The 23,854-nt window shown below is 43.2% G+C and overlaps 1 protein-coding gene across 1 annotated transcript in view; it reads right to left on the bottom strand.

The window, feature by feature from the left end:
• Positions 1–744: 744 nt before the first annotated feature.
• Positions 745–23,854, bottom strand: part of LOC310800065 (solute carrier family 22 member 23-like) — a gene marked incomplete at both ends in the record, with an annotated part of 50,579 nt that continues 27,469 nt past the window's right edge. The window contains 2 exons of the mRNA XM_083662651.1: positions 745–846; positions 2,751–2,966. Of these exons, the coding sequence (XP_083518777.1) occupies positions 745–846; positions 2,751–2,966 (318 nt within the window). The remainder of the gene's footprint in view (positions 847–2,750; positions 2,967–23,854) is intronic.

The raw sequence follows: 23,854 nt of genomic DNA, 5'->3' as shown, positions 1-23,854 counted from the left end.
AATAGCTCGATCTTCTGATTCTTTCTTTATTTGCCATGCTAGTAATTTACCTGCCATTTCGCCTTGCTCGACAAACCTTTGCTTTGTTTTTAAAATATTCAATTCAATAAAATGTGTGTTTATATTATTGTATTTCATTTTCAAGTTGTCAAGCTGGCAAAGTACCGCAGGATCTTTGGATACACAATGGTGTTTCTCTAACTTCTTAATCTGTTGTTCGATATGCTGTAATTCATCTTTGGTTTTGGCCTTAAGGGAGGAAGAAAATGCCATAATCATCCCTCTAATATAGGCTTTCAATGTGTCCCAAACTATTAACACATTGAGTGCCAAGGACGTCTGTGGACGTCCTAAAAAAAAGTAACGAGGAGTGCCAAGGACGTCTGTGGACGTCCTAAAATCATAATTCATATTATTCCATAATTCTGCTGTTTAAGGTCCTACCCAGCCAGTGAGCATGAATCCCTTCAAGGGATCACATGGCGCCACCTTAAAAATGTACACCGGAGCTGCGCCACCCTAAAACCTTGGCGCTCAGATCCACTTTGTGCAGGAGAAAGCCGTATATAAATGCAGGCCATTTACCGTGATCAAACAGACACCGATGCGTGCTGCTGCCAGGGCCATAAATAGATCGCTCTGTGGCAGCTGACAGATGGCTGCGATCCGCTCCCACAACTGAGCTCCTCTGCTGTCTATCTGTCTGTATATATTTTCTTCACACAATTCCCTGCCAGAAAGGCATTACGCGACGCGGAACAGCCAAACATTTTCCTTCAGTACCGTTTCATTTCCTCGTCCCGCTGGGTCACCCGGGGCAAAGACGGAGGCTGCAGAAAATCGACTCTGTGCGTGTGGGGAGGAGTTTACAGCTCAGAGGGTGAGAGGGGGGTGGGGGGGGGGGGCACGCAGGCTGCACAGGACTGCATCGTGTCACTGCATCAGAAAGTGTTCGCTAGAGTCAGTGAATGTGCTTGAAATTAGAGTGCAAAAAGTATTCATAAAAGTGACTTTATCTTGAAAAGTAAAAAAAAAACAGCAGAAAACCCTTGAAAGTGCTCTTCTTTCAGAGGCTGTAATTTCATAATGGAACTGTCTAGAAACAAAATTTCTTCTTTGAAAGAAGCAGAAGTGTCCAATGTTTCATTAGAGTCCAGCCATGTCCATATAGCCCTAATAGAAAAAAATTCTATAGCTGTTTTCAACTGAATGGAAGTGAATCTGGCACAGGCTCCAGACAATTTTACTGAAGCGCTGTGGCACTCAATGTGTTAAAGGACAAACTGTAGAATCCTGATGTACAGCAGAAAAAGTGTCCAAATGGGCATTCATAAATTCAATAAACTTGGTTGGCTAACAATGATGTATTGAACCTCCAAGTTTTAGATGGTGCCGGAGGCCCATCAAAATCAATTGAAAAAAGTAGTGCAGAATGGTCTGATAAGATTCTCGCCAAATACACACATTTTGATATCTTGGAAACAAAAGATGAAGACACAAAGAAAAAATTAATTCTTGAATAAGTATTGTGCACAGGGGAATAGAATGAAAAATCTCTATCATTAGGATGAATAGTTCTCCAAGTCTCATGAAGGCCCAATTCCTGAGTGTTTTTGGCCAAAGCGATAGACATATTGGATAGGGAGTAATTAGTGATTGAAGATCTGTCCAAATTAGCATCCAGAATGCAATTAAAATCCCCCCCCCCCCCCCCCCCCAAAATGGGAATTTTAAATTTTGCCACCATTAATGTAAGGTCATTAATAAATTTGGGGTCGTCATGATTAGGACAATAACAATTTAAAAAAATTACTTCGACTTGGTCCAGCAAGCCCCTAACAAAAATATACCTACCATTTTTGTCAGATTTAACTTCTTCAGGGAGAAATAATACATTATGTCTGATGAGAATTACAACACCTCTTGAGTTGGAAGCAAATGAGGAATAAAATACTTTACCAACCCATCCGGATTTGAGCTGTTCATGAGTTGAAAATAGGAGATGAGATTCTTGTAAAAAGAATACATCCACCTTTTGTTTGTTCAGGTATGTCAAATTTTCTTCCTTTTCACCAAACCCCCCATTCCTTTAACATTGTAAGTTATAAAGTTGTATCTAGGCATTTAAAATAATCCGAAGGAACAACTGAATGCGAGACTGGACAGAAGAGAATAAAAAATAAAACTAAACTAAACAAAAAACAACAACCCCACTCACACACACAGACATCCCGCACCCTCCCACCCACCCATTTGATACCTCCTGAGTATATCCTGCCCTGTACACTACAGGGTGCGGCATATTAACAAGAATGACATACTCTCCTACCGTTAATCAAATAAATTTAAATTTAAGGAGATTAAATACAACCTTTTGTTTTAAACAAAGAGAACCCTTTATTTTATTGGGGGGAGATGGGGGGGGGGGGACAAACCACCCCAACCCCATAGGATTACACTTAAAGATTCATAACCAACCAAATTAATCTCCAAGTTCCACTCATTGATAACTCAACTAAATTCAAGGTCAATCTCAAACACATATTATTTCACCCCCCCCCCCCCCCCCCCCATCCCATAGTTCGTCATAGCCAGGGACTCCAGTTGAATGTCACGTAGCCTATAGGCATCTCCATCAATCCAGGGTTCATTATATTGTCTACTGTCATTATTGCCCATATAGTGGGCTGTTGTTCAGGTATTGATGTTAGCCATTGATGTAGTCAGGATTATAGAGTTGGTTTAATTACCTGGTTGTAGTGTACCATGGCCTCTCTGTGGTCCGTGAAGGAGGCAGTGTTGTTGGCAAATGTGACAATCAGCTTGTATGGAAATAACAGCCCATACCTCACGTTAGCCTCCCGCAGGTGTCCCCGCACCTCGTTGAATAACGCTCTTCGTTTGACCAGATCGGCTGTGAGGTCGGGGTAGATGTGGATCCTCTTCCCCTGGAACTTCAGGTTGCGCTAACGCTTTAGAATACAGCCCGCAAATAAGCATGTAGTTATACTATAACAACGGGGTTTAGGGCTGTAGTTATAGTCTAACTACGGGGTTTAAGGAGTGAATTATAAGATCTGTACTTATAGTCTAGCTACGGGGTTTAAGGAGTGTAGTTATAGTATAACAACGGGGTTTAAGGAGTGTAGTTATGGTATAACAACGGGGTTTAAGGAGTGTAGTTATGGTATAACAACGGGGTTTAAGGAGTGTAGTTATGGTATAACAACGGGGTTTAAGGAGTGTAGTTAGAGTGTAACAACAGGGTTTAAGGAGTGTAGTTAGAGTATAACTACGGGGTTTAAGGAGTGAAAAAATACTTTAACTAGAGGGTAACAAGATCTACACTCCTTAAACCCCGTTGTTATACTCTAACTAGACTCCTTAAACCCCGTTGTTATACTCTAACTAGACTCCTTAAACCCCGTTGTTATACTGTAACTACACTCCTTAAACCCCGTTGTTATACTCTAACTACACTCCTTAAACCCCGTTGTTATACTCTAACTAGACTCCTTAAACCCCGTTGTTATACTCTAACTAGACTCCTTAAACCCCGTTGTTATACTCTAACTACACTCCTTAAACCCCGTTGTTATACTGTAACTACACTCCTTAAACCCCGTTGTTATACTCTAACTACACTCCTTAAACCCTGTTGTTATACTCTAACTAGACTCCTTAAACCCCGTTGTTATACTCTAACTACACTCCTTAAACCCCGTTGTTATACTCTAACTACACTCCTTAAACCCCGTTGTTATACTCTAACTACACTCCTTAAACCCCGTTGTTATACTCTAACTACACTCCTTAAACCCCGTTGTTATACTCTAACTACACTCCTTAAACCCCGTTGTTATACTCTAACTAGACTCCTTAAACCCCGTTGTTATACTCTAACTACACTCCTTAAACCCCGTTGTTATACTCTAACTACACTCCTTAAACCCCGTTGTTATACTCTAACTACACTCCTTAAACCCTGTTGTTATACTCTAACTAGACTCCTTAAACCCCGTTGTTATACTCTAACTACACTCCTTAAACCCCGTTGTTATACTCTAACTACACTCCTTAAACCCTGTTGTTATACTCTAACTACACTCCTTAAACCCCGTTGTTATACTCTAACTACACTCCTTAAACCCCGTTGTTATACTCTAACTACACTCCTTAAACCCCGTTGTTATACTCTAACTACACTCCTTAAACCCCGTTGTTATACTCTAACTACACTCCTTAAACCCCGTTGTTATACTCTAACTAGACTCCTTAAACCCCGTTGTTATACTCTAACTACACTCCTTAAACCCCGTTGTTATACTCTAACTAGACTCCTTAAACCCCGTTGTTATACTCTAACTACACTCCTTAAACCCCGTTGTTATACTCTAACTACAATCCTTAAACCCCGTTGTTATACTCTAACTACACTCCTTAAACCCCGTTGTTATACTCTAACTACACTCCTTAAACCCCGTTGTTATACTATAACTACACTCCTTAAACCCCGTTGTTATACTCTAACTACACTCCTTAAACCCTGTTGTTATACTCTAACTAGACTCCTTAAACCCCGTTGTTATACTCTAACTACACTCCTTAAACCCCGTTGTTATACTCTAACTACACTCCTTAAACCCCGTTGTTATACTATAACTACACTCCTTAAACCCCGTAGTTAGACTATAAGTACAGATCTTATAATTCACTCCTTAAACCCCGTAGTTAGACTATAACTACAGCCCTAAACCCCGTTGTTATACTATAACTACATGCTTATTTGCGGGCTGTATTCTAAAGCGTTACCGAGAGGTCCTCTGCGGCCCACTTGATGGCACTCTGAGCCCACCAGTGGGCCACGACCCAGTGTTTGAGAAACACTGTTGTAGAATAACCTAATCATCATGTTAAACTTTATTAAACATTATTTATTTCAGACATGGACTGCCGTTCAAATTGCTTTATATACACAGCATACAACAAAACAGAGAAACACTACAGAATTTAAGCAACCTTGGGTTCTGTGAAAGGTGCTAAATAAATCCACAACATTATAAAAGGAATCCATTCTGATTAGAGGAATATAGCCTACGGTAAAACATTTAAAACACAAGTAACCATACATACAGGGGAGATTTTCAAGTGTTCCCCAATTTTAAACACTAAAGGGTGCATGAAAGAAAGGAAAAAAGGAAAAACACAAGAGGAACAGTGGACACAAGTATCTCCTTTTGCCTGACGCGGCTGGATCTGCCAGTGTTTCGTCATTAAGAAGGTGTTAAGTTAGAATGCCCCAGACCCTTCTTACAAAACCTTCTTAACGAAAGATCATCTTAGCGCTAAGAAGCTTTTGGGAAAGGCAGCCTTCTTAACGGAAGATAATTGGAAGATAATTTTAGGCTAAGAAGCAATCGGGAAACACGTTGGCTTCGTTGGCTTCTTACGGGAGCCTTAAGAAGGGTCAAAGAAGCTTCTTAGCGCTAAGAAGCTTTTGGGAAACGCATGCCTTCGTAAAGAAGCAATTGGGAAACGCGTTTGCTTCTTAAGGAGGCCTTAAGAAGGGTTAAATTAGCTTCTTAGCGCAAAGAAGCTTTTGGGAAACCCAGCCATTATAAACTGGATTTAACATGACAAAACAACACTTCTTCAACCAATATTTATGTCATTATTGTCCTCAAACTCAACAAAACAAACTAAATATTTTTGCTCTCAGATGTAGATGCACATACAACCGATAGTTTGATTAGGCTACGTGAAAAACAATTGCGCACTCACCCTGAACCAGAAAATATGTCCATTTCTACATTGTATTGCATGCTCCAATTCATCTTTTGCTTCAAAATGATCGTAAACATTGATATCACTTCATTACACACTGATGTATAAGCATAGAGACAGTCCGCATGTCTGGGAACGCCCATACAGGCTCTAGGAACGCCCACAATAGATGCTGGGTTAGCGGCCTCAGCCTTGCTGGGGGCGGGGTCAGGGTGGGGTAAATTCTCCCGTTCTCCCGGGGGGGAGGGGAACCAAAACACCCCCCCCCCACCCACCCACACACACACACACACACACACACACACACACACACACACACACACACACAGACACACACACACACCTTTCCCAGCTGTCAAAACTCTCTGCTCTCCTCCTCCTGCTGGCCATTGACGGAAAACTAAACTAGCCTCCTCACACTCTCTAGAGCAGTGGTTCTCAAATGGGGGTCCGGGGACCCCCCCAGGGGTCTGTGACACTTTGCAAGGGGGTCTGCGAAAAGTTTTCAGGAAAATAAAAATTTAATATTTTTTTGTGTGCAAAAGCTTCATGACAGTCTGCATGTCTGGGAAAGCCCATACAGGCTGAACGCCCAGAATAGACGCTGGGTTAGCCTGGGGGCGGGGTCAGGGTGGGGTAAATTCCCCCGTTCTATCCATTCAGCAAAGTTAGAATTTAGCTGATAGCCCAGCCCAGGCAGACACGATCTGGGATTTAACCACCGCAGTAAACGCACATCTGAGCAGACGTCTTGTGTTCTGCTCTAGAACCCCCAAACATAGTTTAGAGCCGCAGCACCGTCTTTTGGTGAGTCAGCCCATGAGATATATCGGTGGTTTTACCCCACTCGCGCGCCAGCCGTTTACCATTTTGTGGGCGTTCCCAGACATGCGGACTCTCTCTATTGGCACACACAAATACTGTAACCACATGCATTCAAGTAAGCACTCACCCAAGTCAGTTTGCAACCAAGGGGGTAGCTCATAGCTCCATTCGTGAAGCCAATGCGGAAGTGTCTAAAAACCTGCATTATTTCAAATGGCCTGCAGGGGGCGACTCCACTGGCTGCAAAAAGCGGTCCGATTGTATGGAACTCAATGGGAAAATGACCCTATTCTCACTTTATTTATTTTTTTAATTTCCCCCCAGATTTTTTTATCCCATTTTTATCCCCCATTAGTGCTCATTTTAATTTATTTATCCTGTTGCTACTCCACCCTCTGCCGATCTGGGGAGAGCCGAAACTGGCTCCATGCTTCCTCCGAGACATGGGCAGTTAGCCAGCCGCTTCTTTTCACCTGACAGGTAGCCTATGCAGATGCCCTCCTCTTGCCTCAAGAGCAGCGCCACTGGCCAATGGAGTCATGCGCCAAAGTATTTGCCATGCATGCCGATTGCGAAATAAAGTTTGTTAAATCCTACCAACTGGCCTCTCATGATTGAAGTGAGGTCTCCAGACCAAATTTCAAGCAGAAGGCCACTCATGCATAACCCGATCACCCCCTGACGTCAGTCAAGTTCTAGCATGACATGGTCAGTCAAAGTCCAAGTATGACGTCTGCAATGACGTCAGATATGACGTCAGTTAATTCTCATATATATAGCAAGGGTTCTACATCACCTCTCTCTCTCTGGCCGATCATAGCAGCAGTTAGCTTCACGGCAGTCCATCTCCCCTGAAGCCGCCCCACCCACCCACCTCCCCAGTCCCGTCCGCCACCAACGAGTCTTGAAGCTTCACCGGTAGGACATAGCACATGGGAGGATCACGCTATATTCCAACGAGTTCCCCTCGCTCCGAACGGGCGCCCCCCGAACGACCAGAGGAGGTCACCACTTCAGCGACCAGGATATTGCATGTTTTGTTGAGGGGGGAGAACATGCAAACTCCACACAGAAAGGCCCCTTTTGACGACCCCACCCGGTGGGCGGCGGGCACTCGAGGACGTGCGGACGGGCACACACTCCTTCAGCGCTCACAGCGTCCCAGGTGGGAATCGAACCCAGGACCGTCTAGCTGTGAGGCGACACCACCTCAGTATTCATATGACTGAGGTCAAAAATCAAGCGAGAATAAGGTCATTTTCCCAATCGGACATCTATGTTTGCAACCAATACCAAAAAAGCTTGTTTGCAGGAGCAAGCTCTTCCCAGGGTCAGCCATACCTCTCTCCCTCTTCCTTTTCATTTCTTTTCCCTTCTTCTTTTCTTCTCCTTCCCCCCAAGTCAACGGCTGAGTAAACAGCAAATACGACAGGTGTTGTAAATTTGTAACCCTTAAAGGTCTCCTCGGTCCTCGCTGCGTTTTTCCGGCACTCTCCTAGGTGAAAACGTCACTTTCCCAACTCGCCAAAATGCCACGGTGCTAAAGTGCGCTTCACACGGAATACTAAAGGTAACTCACATTATAGCCTAACAGTATAGATGTGGTTTCCATGGCTCATCTGACCTTTACAGGAGGAGCACAGTAAAAAACACAAGACTCCAACTGCATCGTTAAACAAAAAGTCACGTAAACAGACGGGGGAATGAGACAGAAAAACAGACTGCACTGTTTATGTCACTATTTAACAGCCATGTATTCGCATTAGTGAAATCTTGAGAGCTGACCCACTGTCTATTTATGAATGAATGAATGAATGAATGAAAGCTTTATTTAATAACAAATAATAATAAATAATACAAATCAAATCATAATACAATGGCAGCGGCAAAAGTCCGAAAAGGAGTAGGCTGAAGTACAATGTACTTATATAGTCCTACCCCCAAGTCCATAATTCATTAATATATATATATATATATATTCATTAATATAATATAATATACATAATATATATCATCACTATATACATATACCATATATCATATAACACAATAATATATCATAATAATAATCATGATAATAATAATAATATATACAATACAATAATATACAATATATATAACATATATAACACATATAATATACAACAGTATATAAGATAGTACACTACAATATTATATCATTATATAATATAACATATAATTTACAATAGTAATAGTAATAATAATATAAATAATACTAATCATCATCATTTACTAAATGATGTGGAGTCTGCTGCAGATTGCAGTCATTTTCTTAGCTGCTTTTTTAATCCTGACATTAGAGGCTTAATGCACACCTTCAGTTTCTGGACAGGTGCGTAGGAGGAGAAGTCCATAGGCAAGAGAAGAGAGAGCACTCTGCCCTCTACTGGCAATAAACGTTGATTTGATACGACGTTCACATCCTTAGACCATCATCATGGTTTTAACCAGCATGTGCTGCACCTTTCTGATATTTTGGTATGATCATTCAAATTATATCTGATGTATGCAGTGTTGGGGGTAACTCATTACAAAAGTAACATATTACAGTACATGTAATATATTACATTTAGCAGTAACTCAGTAATATAACTTATTACTTATAGGATTTCAGTAATATTATACCAGTTACTTTGTCAAGTAACTCAAGTTACAAATTTGATTAAATCAAAGCACATATTTAAAAAAGATGTAATCATTTCCTAATCAAACTGTGTGTTTTTATGCAAATAATGACTATAGATGACAATAACAAAGGAAAAGAATAACATTTAGAATTTTGGATTGTTTACACTGACTTCAAGGCGGTTGAAATTATTTTTCGGGATGGTTCCAGGGCAGCGATGTCATTCTGCTGCTGCTGTTGTTTTGGTGAAAGTAATGCAAAAGTAGTGTAATAAGTAAGGAGTTACTCTACACAGAAAGTAATATTGTAAAGTAACGTATTACTTTCAAATGAAAGTAACTAGTAATATGTAGTATATCACATTTTGAAAGTAACTTGCCCAACACTGGATGTATGTGAAGCCAAATGTAACATAGGAGAGCCAAATCCAATGGAAGAGTTTTTTAAGGGGCGGCTGTAGCTCAGGAGGTAGAGCGGGTCGTCCACTAATCGCTTTGGATAAAAGAGGTCGGTGGTTCGATTCCCGCCTCCTCCAATCTGCATGTCGAAGTGTCCTTGGGCAAGATACTGAACCCCAACGGATGTGTGAATGGGTGAATGTACCTACTGATTGTAAAGCGCTTTGGATAAAAGCGCTATATAAATGCAGGCCATTTACCATTTACCATACAGTAAGTGCCAAAAAAGTATAGAAATACAGAGACAAGACCGAAAAACATGACGTACGTTAACACTCCGACAACGTGTGAACTAACCAAAGGGGACCTGTATTTACGAAGGTGTTGGGTAAATATGCTCAACTGTGTGCTCACAGCGCTTTGGGTCTGTTAACTTAACGAGCTTTGTGACGTACCATCTCACAGTGCGTTAGGTCTCTTAACTTAACGAGCTTTGTGACCATCTCAGGAATTAGGTAGAGGTTGCGAAACGTATCCTTAAAGGTGCTGTAAGTGATTTTTGTTGTTGGTCAGTTTTTCACAATTGTTAACACACGTTTCTCAAAACAATAACGGCTTTCTCAAAACTGCACACACAAAACTGAAAACCTCACACAGACAAAATGCTAAACCTGACACTCCCTTTGCAAGATGACTTGATGCCATCAAATCTCTTCACTGTTCACAAAATGGAACTGGTGTTTTCATTTGGTACACAGCCATATTTTCAAATGACACACACATACTATTCATTGAGTACACACAACTGAGCATTTGCTGCACACTACCAAGCATTTACAGCACACTGAAGGGCAAAATTGAAAACACAATCATAGAAATGGAACACACCATATGAATGACAATGACTCTGGAGAAGGAGCCATTTCTCCTTTTGTCAAATGTCTCAGTGTAGGCCTACTTTTTTCATAGTCAAACATAAAACGGCACACACATATGCAGCAAAAAAAGTTATCTGGTTGTCTCTCTCTTCAAAGTTCTCCATTGGTCAACAAACAAATCAGAGGCTCAAGGCACTTTTATGCTGCAGTCCTGATTGCAAATTGCTCAACAGACCTGGGGCCGGTTGCACCAACTGGTCTTAACTATGCCTGGTCGTAACTCCTACGTCGGTCTTAGTTAAGACCATGGACTTACGCATGTTGCACCTACACGGCTTATGTCTGGTCTTAACTATGCTGGTCATAGCAATGCGCGTCCATGTGAATTGCCAGGGAATGCACCCTGATTGGATGATGTTGCAAAAAATGTGCCTCGCGACGTGCTTGGAGCACTGTGCCACTACGCTCTCTCAGCTAGTACTGTAAAACACCCTCCCTCCTCCCACCCTCCCTCGCTCCGGGGGAAAAATGGCGGCTATTGAGCAGACAGAGTCAGTCTGAATGAAATTGAATGTAATGTTCCCAATTCTATGTATTAACTTCTAAAAAACTAACGGCAACATTTTGGAAGGCGGGTTAGGTTAACTAGTTAGTTATAATCTAACGTCGTGCTTTCAAAGACGGCGAACTGGCGGTGTTACGACGATGACGGTCAAAAAGGACTCCGCTGAGATCTCTGTTACAGGCAGGCTCTACGCCTCCTCCTGACCAGGCGTAGGAGTTACGCCTGGTCTTAGTGAAAATAAGGCTTAAGTCGTCTTGGTGCAACCGGCGTAGCTGTTAGGTCGTAAAGTTACGACCAACTTAGCTTAAGACCAGTGTAAGACCAGTTGGTGCAACCGGCCCCTGAATGTTTAGAGATTTTAATATTTGTGTGTTGTAGGTTGATGCTTTGAGATTTGACTTGAGAAGTGTGTGCAACAACTGAACATTGTGTGTAGTGTTTTGACAACAAGGTGATGTGTAATTGACATCAGAGTGTAAAGAAGGAAAGTCAGAGTCTAACGCAGATAAGGGAGTGTGAAGTAGTGCCAAATTGGGTCGAGCGATTGGTACATGAAGTGAAGGTTGTGCAAATTGTGCCGAATTTTCACTTTTTGTGTGTAAATAGCTCCACATTACAACAGCCATCACTGATATAGAGTGTTTGGTCAGTAATGTGGGTCCTGATTGGATAAAAATTGGACGGAATCAAGGCCAGATTAGCACCCCCAGGATGAACTGTGGGGGCAATAGCGTGATCCTCTCACGTGCTACGTCCTGCCAGTGAAACTCCTCGCTGTCAGGTGAAAAGAAGCGGCTGGCGACTGCACATGTATTGGAGGAAGCATGACGCTAGTCTCTTTCGATATCGGCAGAGGGGGTGGAGCAACGTGGGACTGGGACAGCAGGCTGGGATTGACCAAATACAATTTGGGAGAAAAACTGGGGGGGAAAAAGATGACAACAATACTAGAATGGTTGATCACAAATCCAAAACTATTGTCAGACATTTTTCTAACTGAACCAAACAGCGATCATCTGTAGGTTAAATTTAATTGACACTCTACAAAATCTCATTCCTCTATGAAATATTTGTTTCATCTCTCCAGTAGGACCTCCCTGGTTTCTTCTGTTTTTAGTGTTCAGCTAAAAAAAAATCACGCCTGTAAAATGTGGTGATAAATGTGAATGTTGTTTGTCTTCATAGCAGATGTGCCTTGAGTGGCCGCCATGTGTCGAGTGATCCGGCCCAGCAGAAGTTAAAACAAACATCTCCATGGAGATGCTGCTGTCCCTGTGTAGCCCTGTGTCAGGCTGTGAACACCCAACAGGGTGTCGGGCCATACCAAACAACCTGCATGACACTCCAACAGTTAGGAATGATGTAACGTCCATAAAAGTTGGACTCAGAGACTTGGGAGTCAATTCAAAATTAGGGGTGTCACGATATTTCGTCGCACGATATATCGCGATATCGAAACGTCACGATATGCGTATCGTCAGAAAAAAATGATATCGCTGAAAATTAAAATTAAAATTAAAATTAAAATTTTGCTCCTGAATAATAATAGAACAAATTTAGCAGAATCAACACGCATGAGTGAGGGGGTAGACTACTACTGGCATGGCAAAACAGCTCAACCCCTTGAGCTGTTTTGCCATGCCATAAGATTACATACGTTTAGGGACCATTGAGCATGAGTTATTTAAGAAATAGATTGTATACATTATTTTTCTTTCACCATGCAACAAACATTTAGTTTGTGACAGTGTGACACATTCTATTGCAAGAGAAGCATTATCTTCCATGTTGTTTTCTAGTTATTATAATAACAATTTCCAAAAACAGCATTTGTTTTGTATTTTGTGTATTTCAAATGAAAAACTATTTTTCCAATATTTTCCCAGGGCTCCCTTGAAAAGAGGTTTCGATTTCAACGGGACTCACATGGTTAAATAAATGATAAATAAATACATAAAAATTATTTACTTTTGTTAAAAAAAATATTGTTAACTCATTAAGTGCCATAGACGACCTAACTCGTCTTACATAATCCAGCGCTTGAGTGCCAAGGACGAGCTAACTCGTCTTACATAAACATTTTTTTTTTTTGACGGTGGGACATCAATCAACCCCTTTTACATCTTCGAGATAACTATTGGAGCAAGACAATGTGTGTAATCTATTTTACCGACCACTAAGTGGCGACAGAGACAGATAGAAGCCACAGCCACGGACCCGTGGACCAAAAGCAGCCTCCTCCCGCGGAAATGGCTTGGCGATTTTACAGTCAGAAGCCCGAAGACACACACACAGAACGGACAGAGATCCCCTCCGCCCCGGAGCCGCGGAGCAACGCGCGAACACACACACACACACACACACACACACACACACACACACACACACACACACCGCGGGAGCAAGCCATTCAAGGAAATGGCGAGGCGATTTGACAGTAATCCATTTCAGACTCGTCTTGCCCGAGAGCGGCCGCACGCAGACAGGCAGGCAGGCAGCAGCAGCAACGCGCTTCTGACACGCCCGCTGTTAGAGCCAGGAGGAAGGAGGAGAAGACACACGGAGGGAGGAGTTTGAATGAGAGGGGTGTTTCCTGTTGTTATGGAGGAAATTACTGTTCAAAACTATTGTTTAGAATGTCTGACGGTCTTACTGATGCCAAAAATGAATGGTTAAAGTGACTGTTTCACAAAAAGCCATTTATCTCTGAATAAATTTCCAGACGCTGAAACCATGCTGTACTCAACGGCTAATATCTACATAACTACTAACTCTGCAAACTAACTCTTTTAGACAGAGAAAGCACACATTCTATTAGTTATTTTTAGATGATTGGTGTTCATGAATTCTTAACAGAAAAGAATCCTCGGCTGTTCTAAAATGAGCCAGAATCGTCAAAAACACCCCTGGCACAACTTACCTACAGGAATGAAAACATGGCTGGCATTCAATGTGTTAAAATATCGTATCGTATCGTTATCGTGAACCCAATATCGTATCGTGAAATTAGTGTATCGTGACACCCCTATTTAAAATACATACTACAGCATGCGCTGGGACGCGTCATCAGTGATGTTAACTGGGGTCGTGAGGTGTTTCGGGTCTGTCGAACATCATACACCCTCGCCCAGTAGACCCAGCCGAGGCCGATTAAGACCCCGACCCGCGTCCCAGAAGCAGCCGCACACGGATCAGCCCTCCTACTCTGTCTGCAACGTTGCCCGCGGAAGGGTTGATCACGCCCAATCCGCTGCAATATAGTTAGTGCTACACCGCAGTATTGAAAGATCCTTCGGTGCATGGAGGTCTAAGGCCCTGTGGGTGACTCCAGGCCGGGCTCCTCCTTCGTCTCACCAGACCCTCCTGGGGAAAAGGCAATCCTACCATGGGTAGCCTACCATGGGCAGAGAGGATGCCTCAAGAAGGCCTGTGCGCTGCACGTCATTCGCCTGCGCCGAGCACCTCGCTCTAGCCTGAAGGACCCCAGGCCGCGCCGATCTATACACAGATTTTCAAGAGGCTAATCCGTAGCGTTTGTGGATTTCTCCCTCACGAGAGAACCGGGACGGGGTGCCAAACCCATCCCGTACCGGGTGCCGTCTCTCCGACCGTCAACTGTCTCTCCAGCTTGTCACCAAACTATACTTGGTTGTCACCTAGTCTATTCCTAAGTGTCACTGGTCAGGGGAGCCTGACAACTTCATTTTGCATCAAAAATATGAAACAGGTCCAGCCTCACCCGTCTTGTTTGCCCTCGCCACAGAGGCCTTGGCGGAGGCCATCAGGAGCGATCCGCTGGTGTCAGGCATAGAATTAGGTCCCGTGCTGCATCAAATTTCCCTTTATGCGGACGACGTTCTTCTCTTTTTTGGGTTAGTCTTAAGGTAAAAGACAACTTTATCCTACAGAACACTCTAAAAGTCTGGAGACTGACAAGGAAACTAGAAAAAAAAGAAGGTTTGATCTCTCTCCTCACACCTATCCACCCAAATCCAGAATTCCCCCCCGGATTGGAGGACCATGGCTTCTCCCTGTGGTCTGGCAGGTGGTATTAGGACTGTGGGCGACTTGGTGAAGAGGGGCGATGTGATGTCTTTTGATCAGCTTAGAGAGAAATACGATCTGCCTCAGGATGACCCGTCTAAATACTATCAAATACGTATAGTTTCATCACCTCTGCTATTAAGCTGTATTCTAATGGCTTCTCTATCTCAGCGGTGGAAGGAGTTATTCAAAATCCTGGTAACAGGAAGTTGATCACTAGGTTTTACAGGGCCCTTTCAACTTCAACTAATGATTGCACAGTTCATGTTAGGTCTCTCTGGGAAGCTGATTTTGGAGAGACTATTCTAGATGATGAGTGGGATGATGTATGGTCGAGACGAGCTCTTCGGGTTGTTTATCCACCAACCAGGGGCGGACTGGGATCATAATTCAGGCCGGGCATTTCTAACAAGCAGGCTAGGCCAGGTCGGCGGCGCGAAAAATTTGGGCCATTTGAAGCCCAATTTGGGTCGTTTGAAGCAAGATTTAGTGAATAATGGTAACGCGATGATACATGTTACCTATTTGTTCACTAATAGAAACATCAACATTGCCTAGATAACTGCAAGTGTAATATGAAGAAGTAAAACCAAAAACATGCCTCTGTACAAACGCTTCACAGCAAACTTTATTTAAGGAAGAGTGATCAGATGGTGCATACTGCGTTATATCATCATGTGTCTGTTTGTGTGACTCACCTCGAGTGGCCTGGGCTGGGACGAGTCTGACTGACAAGTTAACTCATTCCTGCCTGCCTGTCTGCTGGTCTGCTGGCTACTATCAGGGGCAAATAGGAACACTACTGGCCTCAGTGGCCTGCCTGGCCTGCTGTTCAGTGAGTGGCCTGACTGTGGGCACAATATATATATATATATATATATATATATATATATATATATATGTATATATATATATATATATATATATATATATATATATATATATTTTTTTTTTTTCCAGGCCAGGCCAGGCCACCGGGCATTTGCCCGATGTGCCCGATTATGCAGTCCGCGCCTGCCACCAACAAAGCCAGGGAAATGCAATTCAGGGTTATACACAGGCTTCAAATCACTCCAGTGAAACGTAAGAAGTTTAATCCTTCTCTCTCTCTCAATTCTGTAATAAATGTAAGGTCGCTGAAGGTTAATTTTCCACTGTATTTTTGTTTGCCCTGTTATTCATGATTTCTGGGTCAAAGTGTGTAAAGAAGTTGTACTTCTGTCTGTTGTAGGTGCTCTCTGTGTGTTTGCTTTTGTTTGGTTTTTCCATTTCTGTTTTGCTGTTATTATTTTTGTGGAGATTGTGTGTGTTGTGTTGTGGGTGACTGGCCCCAACACAACACTAGGGGCCCTATCTTCGTAAGACGCTATCGTTTGCGCTGCCGTTTGCGCGCCTCTTATATATATAATATATATATAATAGAGGGCAGGCATGACTTCCGTAGTGTGGTAGGGATAGGATCCAGGTGACATGTGGTGCTATTGGACTTGGTGATGAGGTCTGTGATCTGATTTGTGATTTGAGATGTGGGAGATCATGGCCCTGGTGGCCTTCTACTCCCAAGCCTGTTACCAATGTTGTGTTTACCTCCTTTTCACCTTCTGACAGGCTTCTGTTCTGACATCCTCTTGAAATGCAGGACTGACCACACCACCCACCAGAAGTTCTTACTGTCCCAGTTTCTCAGTAGCCTATAGCTCACAAACCGTGGCGTTACCACAAATAAACCCTGAGTGAGAGATTTGTGGTGGCCTCCCAAGCTGCTTCACTGTCACCTGGCTAGAGAGTAGATTTATGAAGAGCACAACCACTATGTGAACTTGTGGAGAGGTCAACCGACGTCGTGTAAATATTATTTCCTTCATTTAAGCCGGGAAGTCTCTTTGAGATCAAGAACTACTTTTCAAGAGAGACCTGCTAACAACAGAGAGACCTGCTAACAACAGAGAGACCTGCTAACAACAAAGAGACCTGCTAACAACAAAGAGACCTGCTAACAACAGAGAGACCTGCTAACAACAGAGAGACCTGCTAACAACAGCCCAGGTCGAAAAGAGACATTAGTTCATTTACATGTTGCCACACCAACAAAGACAAATCAGTGGAGAAAGTCAAAAGTCAGCCTTAAAGGAACACTCCGCCCATTTTCAACCAGCTTTGTATCATTAGAACATCAGTAGTATATCAGAAAACTGTAAACGGTTTTGAAGTCTGTCATTTAATTTGACAGTTATTGAGTGTTAAAGTGTGGACCAGTGACATCACTGGTCCACACTAACTCAAATTAATAACTCATTAACTCAAATCAACTCTCAATAACTGTCAAACTAGATGAATGATGAATAGTTTGACAGTTATTGAGAGTTGAGTTGTGTGTGTGTGTGTGTGAGTGTGTGAGAGAGAGAGAGAGAGAGAGAGAGAGAGAGAGAGAGAGAGAGAGAGAGAGAGAGAGAGAGAGAGAGAGAGAGAGAGAGAGAGATCCTGACAGTGGCACCCCACCTCCTCCAAGCAACTACAGCAGTGGTTCCCAACCTTAGGGTCGCAACTCTAAGTGGGGTCCCCTTTTTTATTTTTATTTTTTAGTTCTGAGTTTAAAGTGATAATCTCTAAGATTTCAGCTTTGCTCTCTTGGGTGACACCTATGGCGATAAGTGGTAATTGCAGGTGACATCCAAACAGTGTTGCATTATGTGACATTACTAATACTCACATAATGTCACTCTATATTACAAAGTCTTCCATCAAAGGACCATAACCTCAATCAACATTGTGAGTGACTCTTAATTAATTTATTTTTATTTAGATGAAAGTCTTTGAGATTATAACTTGAAATCAGGATTCGGAGAATAAAGTCAGAAGTCATAATTCCGAGTTACTGTCAGAATTTTGAGACAAAAGTTCGAGTTTTGAGATTAAAGTCAGAATTTCAGATTGAAGTCAGAATTCTGCGGGGAAAAGGAAGCATACTATGTGACATCACTGACGATGTCACTGATGATATTATCGATGGTCTACCGGAATTTGAATGTCTCAGGTCTCTAGATTTTTGCGACGTCAAAGTAGGGTCACGAGCCAAAAAAGGTTGGGAACCCCTGACCTCTGACCTACAGCATGTGGTCCTGAGCAAACATACCAAAAGCTGGGGGACCAAGCACCCAACCGCCTATTTCAGGACCTTCTCTGCCTGAACCCAGAGCCTCAGATGAACTCCAATGTCTCCAAACAGTTCTCATGGAGGGCATGGTGCAGCGTGTGGCCTGATGTTCTCATGGGGGGCATGGTGCAGTGTGTGGCCTGATGTTCTCATGGGGGGCATGGTGCAGTGTGTGGCCTGATGTTCTCATGGGGGGCATGGTGCAGCGTGTGGCCTGATGTTCTCATGGGGGGCATGGTGCAGCGTGTGGCCTGATGTTCTCATGGGGGGCATGGTGCAGCGTGTGGCCTGATGTTCTCATGGGGGGCATGGAGAGCGTGTGGCCTGATGTTCTCATGGGGGGCATGGAGAGCGTGTGGCCTGACCACCTGGCATAAGCAGCCCTACAGCATGGCTGACAGCAACAAAGCTTTTCACTGGGTGATCCCGCTCTGTTTAGAAATGTGTGTGTGTGTGTGTGTGTGTGTGTGTGTGTGTGTGTGTGTGTGTGTGTGTGTGTGTGTGTGTGTGTGTGTGTGCGCGTGCGTGTGTGTGTGTGTGTGTCAAACCTCCATTCTAAAGTGAGACATTTCCTCCCACTGGAGAGAGCGGAGTGCATTTCAGGGTACACAAGAATGGAAGCCAACCAGTGGAGGCTGCCTGCCACATACCCCCTCTGTGCTAAAGGAACAGACAGACAGACAGACAGACAGACAGACAGACAGACAGAGAGACAGACAGACATAGGTACTGTACAGACAGACAGACAGACAGACAGACAGACAGACAGACAGACATAGGTACTGTACAGACAGACCTATGTCCTATGAACCTATGAACTGAACATCGGTGTGCAGCCTATTACAGACGCTCTGCTCATTGCAACTGAGTTCAATAATTTTTTTATTGAGTCAGTGGAAGAACTTGCACAAAATTTTGACCCCATAACACCAAACGATGATAAAGTGGAAGATTCATCCAACTCCTTCTTTCTCAGAGAGGTGGATGAATCTAAGATTAGTAAAATAATACAGAAACTGTCTAACTCAAAGGCCAAAGACCTCTTCAATCTAGATACTGTCTTTATCAAAAAATACAGTTCATTTATTGTAAAACCACTAACCCGTTTAGTTAATCTCTCCATCACATCGGGCAAATTCCCTGACCAATGGAAAAAAGCTGTTGTTTCTCCTATATTTAAATCAGGGGACTGTGATCAGGTCTCCAATTACCGTCCAATTTCTATTCTCCCTGTATTGTCAAAAGTTTTGGAAAAGGTGGTGACAGAACAACTGGTTGAGCATCTGGAAGCCAATGACCTCCTGTATTCTGAACAATTTGGATTCAGACAGAAACATTCCACAGAAACAGCTAACTGCTTTTTTACAGAGACGCTGAAGTCTCACATGGATAGGGGTAATGTCGTGGGGGCGGTGTTCCTAGACCTAAAGAAAGCGTTCGACACCGTCAGCCATGACATCCTTCTGTCCAAACTGTCCAATTTTAATTTCTCCAGACAAGCTCTCAGATGGATGACATCTTATCTAGATTCGAGAGAGCAGTGTGTAGAGATTGACTCGAAAAGGTCAGCTCTCCGACAAAATAAAACAGGTATTCCCCAGGGCTCAATCCTGGGCCCTGTACTTTTCAGCCTCTTCATTAATGACCTGCCAGGGAGCTGCAAAGGGGCTGGTTGTCAGCTTTATGCTGACGACACAGTGATTTACACACCAGCTAAGACACCAAGTGGGGCTGCTGAGACACTCACCTCATATATGGAGGGAGTGTGTGAGTGGCTCCACCAAAACAGGCTCACCCTGAACCAGAGAAAGACTGTCACCATGTGCTTTTCCATTAAAAAACAACAGGAACAACTCAGAGTGACAGTGCAGGGAGAAGAAATTGAGACGGTGAACGAATTTAAGTATCTAGGTATTGTGCTAGATTCCAATCTTAAGTTTAACAAACATGTGAAAAAGATGACAAAGTCGGTTAAACGCAACCTAAGTTGCTTTAAAATAATCAGGCATCATATACCACTAAAAGCAGCACAGTTGTTTATGCATGCCATAGTCTTTTCTCATATGTCGTACTGTATTACTGTGTGGAGCCAAGCCTCCCAAACCATAATTCAACCAGTTGCATCCCTTTATAAGCAGACTCTAAAAATAATGGCAAAAAAAACCATGCGATGGCATCACTGCCGCTTACTGAAACAATATAACCTGTTAAGCTTTGATAACTTTGTCAAATTTTCCAATCTTAAACTGGTTTTTAAATGTCTACATAATTTAGTACCTGAGCCTCTGAGCCGATTTGTCAGTCGACAAAGCGGCATCAGGGTTACCAGGGGCACGGCTAGTGGAAACTGCAAAATTGCACGCCGCAAAACCTCTTTCGGACAGTCCGCGTTCTCCATTAAGGGGTCTCAAATGTGGAACACACTGCCGGAGGAAATAAAACTAAACCTAGAAATTAAGGGTTTTAATAAAAACGTCAAAGACTGGTTGAAGCTCCAACAGGTTTGTCCACACTCTTAGGAGTGTGTACAATAAGCACACACTTTTAACTAAACTGAACATAATTTGAACTGTCTTAACTGTGATATTTGAATTGTTACTGTACTGACATTTGACCTGAATTTTACGTTTAGTAGCCTATCTGATCTTTGATATGCGTCTTTTTATTGTATTTTGCTGTATTTTTGTGTATTATTATTTTTATTTTACATGAATGTCGGGTTACATCTAGGGACTGGCATTGCAAACTAGCCCTGGGCTATACATGCTTTGGTACAACACATCATAGGTTTATTGACATTTTATGTTGTGAACACTATATGTACGTGTACCTGTCCCTATTCAAATAAACAAATAAATGAAATGAAAATGAAAATGAAATGAGACAGACAGACAGACAGACAGACAGACAGACAGACAGACAGACAGACAGACAGACAGACAGACAGACAGACATAGGTACTGTACAGACAGACAGACAGACAGACAGACAGACATAGGTACTGTACAGACAGACAGACAGACAGACAGACAGACATAGGTACTGTACAGACAGACAGACAGACAGACAGAGGTACTGTACAGACAGACAGACAGACAGACAGACATAGGTACTGTACAGACAGACAGACAGACAGACAGAGGTACTGTACAGACAGACAGACAGACAGACAGACAGAGGTACTGTACAGACAGACAGACAGACAGACAGACAGAGGTACTGTACAGACAGACAGACAGACAGACAGACAGACAGACATAGGTACTGTACAGACAGACAGACAGACAGAGGTACTGTACAGACAGACATACAGACATAGGTACTGTACAGACAGACAGACATACATAGGTACTGTACAGACAGACAGACAGACAGACAGACATAGGTACTGTACAGACAGACAGACAGACAGACAGAGGTACTGTACAGACAGACAGACAGAGGTACTGTACAGACAGACAGACAGACAGACAGACATAGGTACTGTACAGACAGACAGACAGACAGAGGTACTGTACAGACAGACAGACAGACAGAGGCACTGTACAGACAGACAGACAGACAGACATAGGTACTGTACAGACAGACAGACAGACAGAGGTACTGTACAGACAGACAGACAGACATAGGTACTGTACAGACAGACAGACAGACAGACAGAGGTACTGTACAGACAGACAGACAGACAGACATAGGTACTGTACAGACAGACAGACAGACAGACAGACAGACAGACAGACAGATGTACTGTACAGACAGACAGACAGACAGACAGAGGTACTGTACAGACAGACAGACAGACAGACAGACAGACAGACAGAGGTACTGTACAGACAGACAGACAGACAGACAGAGGTATACTGTACAGACAGACAGACAGACAGACAGACAGACATAGGTACTGTACAGACAGACAGACAGACAGACAGGTACTGTACAGACAGACAGACAGGTACTGTACAGACAGACACACACACACACAGACAGACAGACAGACAGACAGACAGAGGTACTGTACAGACAGACAGACCGACAGAGGTACTGTACAGACAGACAGACAGACAGACAGACAGACAGACCGACAGACAGACAGAGGTACTGTACAGACAGACAGACAGACAGACAGACAGAGAGACAGAGGTACTGGACAGACAGACAGACAGACAGACAGAGGTACTGTACAGACAGACAGACAGACAGACAGAGGTACTGTACAGACAGACAGAAGGGGTCATATCTTATGCTTGGTCCAAAGGCAAGCATCGTCTACTAGTTTCTAGCACTCAAAGTCTTTTTCTTGCACAGGGTCGCTGAAACACCTTAAGCTTAATTTATACTTATTAGAAAGTGTCGCTCAGGACATGGTCGCAGACGAAAAATAAAGTGTCGCTCATGGTGTTGCATTTATACTTCAGTGAACGTTTGCCTCGGTTCAACGGTCAAGTGACACTTGAACGCTATAAGTGCAGACAGCCAAGAGAAGAGGAACGCACAGTGAAACCACCTCGGAGGCAAGATGTAACGTACTTGGCTGCAGCCGCATATAAACGACACACAACTCACCTCCTCTCTCTCTGGGAAAGTGGTCACGACGTTCTTTGTGATTTTCACAAAGTCATACATCAAGGACAGGCTGATAAAAATAGCGGGGACACGTTCATTCAATTCATTCGAGCGAAAACCAAAACAAGGAAGTCAAGCGCGTGCCGTCTATATAGCCAATCAGACTTGCACGATACTATGACGTAGTCAGCGACGACACTAGACATTTCACTAGGTAGCAGACACTGCTCGCCGACACTTGAAGGTGTCGACTCAAGTCCTCATTTCTGTCGGCGACCGTTTCAAAAGTGTCGGCAGACAAAGCATGTGACCCAGTGAAACACCTTTGATGTACTGACCCAGTGAAACACCTTCTTTGATGTACTGACCCAGTGAAACACCTCCTTTGATGTACTGACCCAGTGAAACACCTTCTTTGATGTACTGACCCAGTGAAACACCTTCTTTGATGTACTGACCCAGTGAAACACCTTCTTTGATGTACTGACCCAGTGAAACACCTTCTTTGATGTACTGACCCAATGAAACACCTTCTTTGATGTACTGACCCAGTGAAACGCCTCCTTTGATGTAATGACCCAGTGAAACACCTTCTTTGATGTACTGACCCAGTGAAACACCTCCTTTGATGTAATGACCCAGTGAAACACTTTGATGTACTGACCCAGTGCAACACCTCCTTTGATGTACTGACCCAGTGAAACACTTTGATGTACTGACCCAGTGAAACACCTCCTTTGATGTACTGACCCAGTGAAACACTTTGATGTAATGACCCAGTGAAACACCTCCTTTGATGTACTGACCCAGTGAAACACCTCCTTTGATGTACTGACCCAGTGAAACACCTTCTTTGATGTACTGACCCATTGAAACACCTCCTTTGATGTACTGACCCAGTGAAACACCTTCTTTGATGTACTGACCCAGTGAAACACCTCCTTTGATGTACTGACCCAGTGAAACACATCCTTTGATGTACTGACCCAGTGAAAC

The sequence above is a fragment of the Poromitra crassiceps genome (assembly GCF_964638095.1).
Source record: "Poromitra crassiceps genome assembly, chromosome: 29".
Lineage (NCBI taxonomy): Eukaryota > Metazoa > Chordata > Actinopteri > Beryciformes > Melamphaidae > Poromitra > Poromitra crassiceps.
This window is presented reverse-complemented; position numbering and strand designations above follow the sequence as displayed.